This window comes from Carassius gibelio, chromosome B3, assembly GCF_023724105.1.
Source record: "Carassius gibelio isolate Cgi1373 ecotype wild population from Czech Republic chromosome B3, carGib1.2-hapl.c, whole genome shotgun sequence".
In the NCBI taxonomy this organism is placed as follows: domain Eukaryota; kingdom Metazoa; phylum Chordata; class Actinopteri; order Cypriniformes; family Cyprinidae; genus Carassius; species Carassius gibelio.
The window spans coordinates 7,366,813-7,377,120 of record NC_068398.1 but is presented as its reverse complement, the minus strand read 5'-3'; the positions used below and the strand labels follow the sequence as shown (position 1 = coordinate 7,377,120).

Genomic DNA, 10,308 nt, shown 5'->3' with positions numbered 1-10,308 from the left:
AATTAAAGATCTTAATGAATTATACTGACATCTTTCCATTACATGTAACTGATCGCTAGCAATAACATTTGTGACTAATGTAATGGACAGACACTCCTCACATGAAGAGATGCATCTCATTGCACAATTCTAGCAGCTATTGGTATGTTAGCTCTCAAGCTCTTCATACATGAAGAGTTCAGATACAAAAAACTCTGAGTGCCTAATTTTTCTTTCTGTTTTTTTTTAATCAGACTCTTGTGAGTATATTGGTCTAAATGAATCTACTTAGCCAAACTACTGTTATAAGCATGAGCCCCTTCAGACTGGTCGTGGCGGAGGTGTTGCAACAATTTATAGTGATATTCTCAATGTTACACAGAAAATAGGATAAAGGTTTAACTAATTCGTCAGACATGCAAAAGAAATCTAATGTTTCTCTTGCTCTGGCTACTGTGTATAGACCACCAGGGCAGAAAACACTAAAATACAACTAGCCTACATCTCATAGGCTTACCGTAGTGATAAAGGCTAAGGCGAAAATACGATGTGGAATATTTATGTTGTACTCTATCATTATTGAACATTTTGTCAAACTCTACCAAAAAAAGTTGCATATGCTGGTAAATAACAAAATAAATAAATAATAATGTGTCCATTTAAGTAATACAAAAGTTTCGGTCTTATTTAATTTTTATACCTGTTCTGATGCTGATTTCGAAGCATAAAAAAACATGTATTCATACCATTTATGATCAAATATTTATTTGTAAAACAGAAGTTTCATTCCTATTTCAATCTTAAAACATTAGAATAGACCATACCTGTATTAAACATCTAAAAATGATAATTCAACAAACTATTACTGTTCAGGTTTTCATTTTCTAAACCAGTGAGTGTTTTACTATGATACTGTGCTTAAATAAACCGTAATACAAAAATAACAGCACAAACTATGTCTACGGATATTTATTTTCTTTTAAAAACTGAAATATTTCATATAAAAAGACAAAATTACTGTGTATAATTAAATAAAACTGAAAACATAGGAAACTTTTTTTTTTTTTTTGTACGAGTTTCAATCTCTTGGAAGCTAAAACAGTTGTGCACAATAAAATAGACTGTAATCCAAAGTATTTGGACCGTGAAGTACAGATTTGAGCTATTTTTAGGCATTCTCCACCTTAATGATGTTCAGCTCGGGCTCGTGTGGTGAAACCGGAAGACTAGAGGACTGGTTAGGGGGGCTACAGGCCAGGAATGACCCGTCTGTACTGGTGGAGGGCATGTCTACTGATTTATCATCCATCCCTGTAAAGGAGTCTGTGTGTGGCTGTGTGTACTGGGGTGCAAATGTTTGAGAGTGTGTGTGTGTGTATGTTGGCGTGCGTGCTTGTGTGTGGGTGAACGGGGGCCCCCCGGAGGTCGGGCACTGCTGAAACCCATTCATGCTGGGTGGGCTGAGCTGGTCTAGAGAAAACACCTCAATGCTCTCTAGGCCAGAATCATGGATTTCGTTGTATCGTGTCTGAGCTTGGCTGCACTGAGCGTAAGCGCCCTGACCGGCCGCAGTCTGGCCGAAGGGCGCAGAGGAGGCCAGGGAACAAGACGCCGGTGCAGACGCAGACTGCAGAGGGTCGTATTTGGATGCGAGGTCTTGCAGGGTGCTGAGGATCTGCTTCTGGACTTGAGTCTGCTGGGCTTGTTCTCTCTCCAGTCGGCCCTGATGGTCCACCATCATCCTCAGCGCCAGTCCCAAACTTCTCAGCTCGGAGCCCAACAGCTGGATCTGTTCCTGCAGGCCGCTCACGGCTCCAGGGTCCAGGCCGCACCGCTGGGGAGGAGGTGAGGGCTGGTTGGTCATGTTTTGTACCCGTGCAGGGGGGGCTGGATTTTGGGACGTTGTCCCAGTGGTGGATGAGTCGGATATGCGGATGCCAACACGCGGAGGGTGTTGAGGAGCACGAACGGGAGCGCTAACCCGCTGGTGCATCCACCTCCTGTGAGGACTGGATCCTTGGTGCAATGATCTCTGGGAAATAAAGATTTATTTAAGCCCTCAATCTATACACTGCTGAAAAATAATAATCATAATAACAAAAGAAACACCAATATTGTCAATGTTACAATAATTGTTATTGGTTATTAAAGTTTATTCTATCTATCTCTAATCATAAAAGCATTGGATTAATGATGTTTCATAACTCACTATGTTTGGAGGCCTGGCTGTAGTCAGGTCATAAGATGATGTCTGAGCTAAAGCAAGCTTCCTGCCTTCAGATCCAGAGAAACAAGATGGGTCTCTTCTCATTGACAGCGACACCTGCTGGCCGCTCTGAGGAACGCCGTCTCTGACCTTCACAAAACACATGCAAGATAAAACATCAAGGTAAAACAGAGCCACAAAAATTAAACAGAATTTATATATATATATATATATATGTATAAATACATATATATATATATATACGTATATATATATATATATATATATATATATATATATATATATATATATAAAAATTACATATATATATATTTTTTTTAAGTGCATTATTATGTAATTTGAATTTAATTACTGTAATACAGTCATTTTTATTGTAAATATAATGTACTTTGATGCAATGTAATCATCCAATAATTTTTAAATGCATTACAATTCAAATTTGCTTTATATTACTGTACTAAACATTTCTTCAGAGTCACAAGATTCTTTAGAAATCATTCTAATATTTTTTTGGATCATTATCAATGTTATAAACCCTGCTTAATATTTTTCTGAAAATCATGATTTCTTTTTTTTTCAGGATCCTCAAAACTCAAAAGGACAGCATTTAAATGTAAATTTAAATACATTTAAAATGTATTTGAAAATAACTGTATTTTAAGTGTATGGAATTTGTAACATTATAAATGTCTTCACAGTCATTTCTGATTAATTTAATGTATTCTTGCCGAATAAAAAAAAAAAATAAAAAATAAAAAAAAAAAAAAAAATATATATATATATATATATATATAATTTTTTTTTTTACTTTTGTATAGTGGTGTATGTAAATGTAATGTATATCAGTACACTGCACCCACCCGTGCTCTATGGAGCAAAGCCTTGTCCAGCAGTCGTTTGCGAGCCACTAGCACAGGATTGGCAGGTGAAGGTGTGTGTCGTCGTCTTACATAATTAGCACCACTCATCGCTCCGGTTCCCACTCCTGAACGTGGCCCTTGGACGCCAGTGTGCTGTGTACCCTGTGCCAACGAGGTGACGCTGACAATCCGGATATCCTCATCTTTTTCCCCTCCTTGTGCCTCTCTTATGCCTGCTGAACCCGTCCTGGAGGACTGTCCTCCTCTCCCATCGGAGGACGCCCCGGCCTGCTGGGAGGCAGCGACTCGAGAAGCTTCTCTGAGGAGGTTTCTGAGCTGCTGATCGCTCCAGCCGGCCGGCCGAGTCTCAGAGCTGCCCACCTCCCTCGCTGACGTCGGCACCGAATGACTGCTGTTCGCAGCTGCTCCGTCCTTCTTTCGAGCTCTGCCCTGAAACTCCTTCAGGAAAAGGTAGATGGCCTGCGCTGACACCTTGATGTTCTCCAGCTCCAGCACGGCTTTGATTTTACGGAAGCTCAAACCTGCTTCCCGCAGCTCCACCACCTTACGCTTGGCAGCGTCGTCCAGTCTGCCCATGCTGGAGACCACAGCACTGACACTAAAAAAACTGGTTGTTCGAGTAGATCCTGAAATCAATGCAAAAACAAATGATGTTCCCTGAAAAACTGCTGCTCCTTGTTAGTAGTTTTTATATCACATACACACACACAATTTTAATTTTCAGTCGTGTATAGGGTTAACAGATCTTTAAACACACAAACACACAAAATAATGAATTAAAAAGTAAGAGGGTTTTTGCTGGATTCAGGGTTTAACTAAAGCTAAAACTAAGAAACAAAACCATTAAAGACATTTTTGCTACTTGAAATAAAATAATGTTAACCACAATATATATATATATATATATATATAAAATAAAAAAAACGATGGATGGATGGATACAATTTCTCATTTTAAATTATTTTCACTTGATGTATAAAAAATTACTACAACTGAAACAAAAATTAAACAACAACACAAACACACAATAATGAAAAAATAACAACAAAAACACTGATTGGATTTAGCTGATGAATATAATGTTTTATAATGTTTTGACAATACTTGAACATAATTGTTATATTCGTTACTTTAATTTCATTTTCAAATTAAATAATAAAGTGGATCCAGGGTTACATTTAAATAAAAGGGAAACAAAAAAAAAAAATACATACAGTTAAAATAAATATAAAAATCAAATAAACGTTAAATATTATATACACACAACTCATTTCAATTGCATTTCATTTTGAATTTATATATATATAGAGAGAGAGAGAGAGAGAGAGAGAGAGAGAGACTCACACACACGCCAGTTTGAAACGTTATAGCATTACTGTATAATGTACAAATACTGTATAAACTAATAACAGGCAGTATGCAAATACTAATATATGTATATGCGTACTGTTCATTATTTGTTTATATTTTCAAACAGTAATGCTATCACGTTTCAGACTGTGTTTTTTTTTTTTTTTTTTTGTACCCCAAACCCCAGGAACACAGGCCACCAGGAACACCCAACCACCTTAGACTGGTTTAAGCAGTTTTTCAAAAAGCTTAGACCAGCTGCAACACATTTGTTGCAGGGAGCAAGTGTAGACGGATGAAGCGACACTACGAAGTGATCAAGTAACGTAAACAAAAACAATGGAAACCAAGCATCTCTCACCTACTGCGCCTGTGCTCTTCTGTTATTTATGTTCAAAGAGACGATCTGCTCCATTGTAAACACACATGCTTGTGTGCATATCCATGACGTGCTTCTGATATTATCGACACAACAGCAGTATGTTTCTTTGAAATGCACACATTAGTGGTTTACTTTACGACCGTTGCGTTAACGGACCCTCAGCCTCCGTGCGCCTGTCGCAGGATCAGCGGCGTCACGCCTGCGTCCTCACGCAAACGTCATAAAGACGCGACGGTAGTTACGCACGACGTTGAGTGTGTAGCGCTTGCCCGTTCATCATGTAAGTTTGACCCTTTATTTAGAACGATATTCATAATATGGCATTGTTTTTCCGTCGTGTATGAGGTTGAGTACACTCAGAGAGATGCTAGCGACTATTATTATTTGTTTATTTTTACATTTTGCGTAATCGGGTTCAATATCGGCGGGATTAGCATTAGCTCAGCGCGTTGAATTCACCGAATCAATAATGATAAACGTAACGTACTTCCTATAAATAATTTGACTGTTTTATTTATTCTCATGCACTATTTATACTTGCACTATTTAAAAAACGTTAGGAGTTTCCACGAGTTGTATTTGTTGGCATGCACATTGAATGCCTTTGGTGAATTACATAAATGATTGATTTAACGTTACTACATTCATTTAAAAATATTATTTTATATTGTTGGAATATTCTTAAATTAAACTATCTGATTTGCATTTTTTTATGTGGTGCACTGCATTGAAACAAAAAGTAAAAAAAAAGTCATCTCGATGCTTCAGTATAAAATTGTGCATAGAATTATTTTGGTTCTCGGCATTTATCAATACATAAAATGCATAAAACTGAATGCTTAAATTGAACAAATTTAAAGTTTTATACAAAATTGGGTGACTTAAATGTGAAAAATTATTATAATGAGGAACATCATAATAACGCAACTATAATTAGAAATTTTTCCTTTTATTTTGGTTATTGTTCGTAACTTCACCCTTTTTCTTCCTCTTTCTAAATCATTTGCTTCCTTTAAGAGAGTTTTTAGCACTCACTTCACATTTTTCATTCGCTACTAAATTTTATACAAGTTTTGATGACTAAAACCTGAAGTGTAATATTAAAGAGGGTCATAATAATGGTCTTTATAGGAGAGCTTATTGTGGTCATTAATAATAATAATTCTCATCATATATCTGTTGCTGCAGACTGTTTTAAATAAATGTGACTCTTTTTCACACAGGGCTCCATCACCAACCAAGCGCAGGGAGCGTTCGGAGGACAAACCCAGGGAACGAGGGAAGGAGAAGGCTGCTGGGAAAGAGGGAGCGGAGAAGGAGCGCGGCCGAGACAAGATCCGCAAGCGCCGCAGCAAATCCACTGGCAGCAGCAGCAGGTCAGAGGGGATGGAGGTCAGGACTCATGTTTGTGTGATACTTTGACTCTTTTCTGAACACGTGTATATCATTCGACCTCAGGTCCAGCTCCAGCTCCAGCAGCAGCTCCGGCTCCAGTTCCGGCTCGTCCAGCGGCTCCAGCTCTTCCTCTGGTTCCAGCCGCTCCGGGTCCTCCAGTTCCTCTCGGTCATCTAGTTCATCCGGGTCCTCCGGGTCTCCCAGCCCGAGCCGCCGCCGCCACGACAACCGACGCCGCTCGCGGTCAAAGTAGGTTCTGGGCTTTTTTCACATTTCAGACATGAGAAAACCAGGCATGGCACTTAACCTGTGCTTTTAACCAGGTCCAAATCACAAAAACGGACTGATGAGAAAGAGAGGAAGAGGAGGAGCCCGAGCCCCAAACCCACCAAACTTCATCTGGGAAGACTCACCAGGAACGTCACCAAGGTACACACAAATGGATTTAAGTGTTTTTATTTAATTATTATATTTTACGATTTATTTGTGTCTGTAGATTTGAGCTTGAAGTCTCCATTTTTTTTTTTTTTTGTAGCTATTACATGAACTTTCCAGTTTTATTCCTCCTTATATTCTGTTGGTTCTTAGAGAAGGGTTTCTTTATCATTCATACCATATCATTTTCCATAAAAACATGGTGTTTGATAGTATTTTCAGATTTATGTGGTGATAGTGATATCTAAAATTCCCTTGTAAAACCTTTAGCTCTAATGTCAACAAAATCAAACAAATTCAAAATCGGCTTTATATAATGTTCAGAAATGTATCCAAATTTATGCATTATTAATAATGCATCATTTGATATATACAATTTCATAAAATCTGTAACCTAAAACACACACACACACACACCTACTTTTAATTATTACTCAAACAGCAGACTCAAAAGCACATTTGCACTGGTACTGGTATTGGTGCATCCGCACTTATCCTGACTTCGTTGCTCATCTCTGTTGTATTGCTAATTGATGATCTGTTTCTGTTTTTGATTTCCTGTAGGAACATATTCAAGAGATCTTCTCGACTTATGGAAAGATCAAGATGATTGACATGCCCCCGGACCGTTTGCACCCGAATCTGTCAAAGGGTTATGCTTATGTGGAGTTTGAGTCTCCAGAGGACGCCCAGAAAGCCCTCAAACACATGGATGGAGGTTTGTGTGGGGGGATAAAAAACAAAACAAAATAACAAATGAATCCGTTTCAGGGTTTCTGCTGTTAACTAAAACCATAAAAACATGTTTGTTACTTGAAACAAAGGTTAACTAAAATAAAACATTTTTAAAAATTATACCACTTTACAGTAAGGCTCATTTTAGGGATGCAGCGATAGCATTTTTTTCATATCTATAAAAAAAAAAATTCGGTGTGTATCGGCTGATTCCTTTCCAAAACCAGCACAGTTTATTTATTTTTAAATCAATGTAGTATTTCTGTACTTCTGTTGAACTGATCTTCACTCTTTTGTGTGTTGAACTTAATTTTAATTAAAAATAACTGAAAGAAATACATACATAATCATAATTTGACAAAAATACTATTATGAGCTAGGTTAGTGGATAATTTGGCAGCAAAAGTTATTCTAGAAAAATCATGAGTGCACAATTGTATAAAATCGAAAGCTTCTATGAGCTAACAATGAACAGTGGCATTTTAATTAACTACCCTAATTTACAAAGATTAATAAATTCTGTAACCAATGTCTTGCTCATTGTTAAGTTAATGAATGCATTAATTAGTGTTACCAAAAAACACATATTTTAGCTAGTTGGCAAGTCACATTTCTCAGTTTCAGCTTGTTTAACAAAAAACAGATCAGGTGACTGTGGTTCAGTTCATTTGAAGGGATTTTTAATACTCCATTACTGTCCTCAGGTCAGATCGACGGTCAGGAAATCACAGCCACAGCTGTCCTGGCCCAGAGGATACGCCCCGCCCCGAGAAGACCGTCTCCTCCTCCGCGCCGCATGCCTCCTCCGCCTCCCATGTGGCGCCGCACACCGCCTCGCATGAGGAGAAGGTTGGCTTTCCTAATGTCTTTCAGTCCTGCTGGTATGCTGTGTTTTCTGTGCAGGTCGATGGGAACCAATCCAACCAGTTCTCTCACAGACATAAATTTGATCTCCGTCACACTGTCTGCGACGGTCAGATCTGTCCTTTCACCTTGCATTTCTGTTTATTCATCCTTGTGTTTCAAGGAGTAGTCAGACTACCTTGTGTGTTTGAGCAGGTTATTAATCACGTCTGATTTATCGTGAACCGACACTTCGTCCTTTCCGCAGGTCTCGTTCTCCGAGACGACGCTCGCCGGTGAGGAGACGTTCCCGCTCCAGGTCTCCGGGTCGCAGACGACATCGTTCCCGCTCCAGTTCTAACTCGTCCCGTTAGCGAGATGCTCCATTCTCACTAGTGGCTTGTCTTTTTGGCCCGCTCGTATTTTAGTTGAAAGTGACTCAAATAGTCCCAAGTGTTTTCCCTTTTCTCTAGTACCTCAGGATTGAGCGTAAAAGCCCTGTCTGGTAACACCGATGTTAGGGTGTATGTGTTTGGTTTTATTGCTTCAGTGTTTGTACACTCACTGGGTTTGTACTAGATACTCCATTTTACCGTGACTTTTTTTTCCCCCCTTCTTTTTTGTATTGTGCTTTTGTTTTGAGAAATCCAGTTTTTAACATTTTTCTTTATGGGATTAAAAAGCAGAACTTTTTTTTTTTTTATCCAAAAGTAAGCATTTGCTCACTGACTTGCTTTTGTTAGTTACATAAGCAGTTCCACAAAATTCAACTCAAGATCGCCTTCTAATCCCGTAAAATCGAATGATCTGTAAGATTGAAAATGGAAAATCAATAAACCAGTTTATCAACAAAAATCCTCACTGCTGTCATTTCCTCAACCTTATACTGTTCCAAACCTTTGTGACTTTATTCCTTTAAAACACAAATAGTGACATTTTCATAAATGTTCAGTTCTTTTTTTAACCTTGCAAAGCCTGAAATATGAAATCATAGTCAGAAAAGCATATGTTTAAAAATTTAATAATTTATTGAACCTTTTATAGAAAATGTAAAAGAAAGGTGTTTTTTGTTGTACATCTCATTTGATACATCAGCCTTTTCATATAATATAAAATAGGGGAAATATGTTAGGACAATATCTGGCTGAGATAAAACTATTTAAAAATCTGGAATCTGAGGGTGCAAAAAAATCTAAATACTGAGAAAATCGCCTTTTAAAGTTTCCCAAATGAAGAGGAATGCATATTAGTAATCAAAAATTAAGTTTTGATACGTTTATGGTATATCTTCATGGAACATGATCTTTACTTAATATCCTAATGATTTTTGGCATAAAGAAAAATTGATTATTTTGACCCATACAATGTATTGTTTGCTATTGCTACAAATATACCCCAGCGACTTCAGACTGGTTTTGTGTTCCAGGTCCACATACATGATCAAATAGGCTTCACCATTTGTAAATATGACTTGAGAGAATGTCTAATTTCCGACTATAAAACTCTGAAATTATAATTATAATGCATTTGAAGCTCAGGTGACTGACTTAAAAAATCGTGCCCAAAGATTGCAAAAACCTGATGCATCAGTCATTACGAAGAATGGGAATGCTGAACTCTTTTTAAGATCTACTTGGGGGAAATATATGTCAGTTTCATGCTGTGAAGGACCCTCCAAAATAATTGGCCACTGGTGAAATCATAGAATACAGTGACATTCGTGCAGAAACTAAACCGCCGAACCTGTTCAGCTGGGCCTCAGTGCCGCTTCATTTTATTCAGTCATTAACATGGACATTAAAACAGCACTTTATCAGCAGCTGATCCCCGGGGCTGACAAGCCCAGACGTTCGCGTTTGGAAATGAGCTCCTGGATCTGTGGCCTGCTGGAGATTGACTCACATGTGTCATGGGTAATGAGGCATGTTGGGTCACAAGCTTGTGTCTGTCAGGCACGATAAACAGTAAGCAGAAGTGGACAAAGAAGGGCCTTTTCTGCTGCAGATGAGGCTTAATGTGAATGATGGATTGTGAGCCACATCGCATTGATTTAGTTGCTGAATTTGCTTGTGGACCAGTTA

At 38.2% G+C, this 10,308-nt stretch overlaps 2 protein-coding genes across 2 annotated transcripts; one reads left to right on the top strand and one right to left on the bottom strand.

Moving 5' to 3' along the window:
* Positions 1-727: 727 nt before the first annotated feature.
* On the bottom strand, positions 728-5,027 carry LOC127953243 (uncharacterized). The gene is made up of 4 exons (XM_052552247.1): positions 4,799-5,027; positions 3,067-3,713; positions 2,189-2,335; positions 728-2,011 (listed from the first exon to the last, which is right to left on the bottom strand). The coding sequence occupies exons 2-4, from the start codon at positions 3,661-3,663 to the stop codon at positions 1,148-1,150; spliced, it is 1,608 nt and encodes a 535-aa protein (XP_052408207.1). The 5' UTR covers positions 3,664-3,713; positions 4,799-5,027; the 3' UTR covers positions 728-1,147.
* Positions 4,955-9,082, top strand: LOC127953244 (RNA-binding protein with serine-rich domain 1). Its single transcript, XM_052552248.1, has 7 exons — positions 4,955-5,099; positions 6,043-6,195; positions 6,278-6,463; positions 6,538-6,643; positions 7,214-7,367; positions 8,089-8,233; positions 8,496-9,082. Coding segments are annotated over exons 1-7 (852 nt in total). The 5' UTR covers positions 4,955-5,097; the 3' UTR covers positions 8,602-9,082.
* The last annotated feature ends 1,226 nt before the right edge of the window (positions 9,083-10,308 follow it).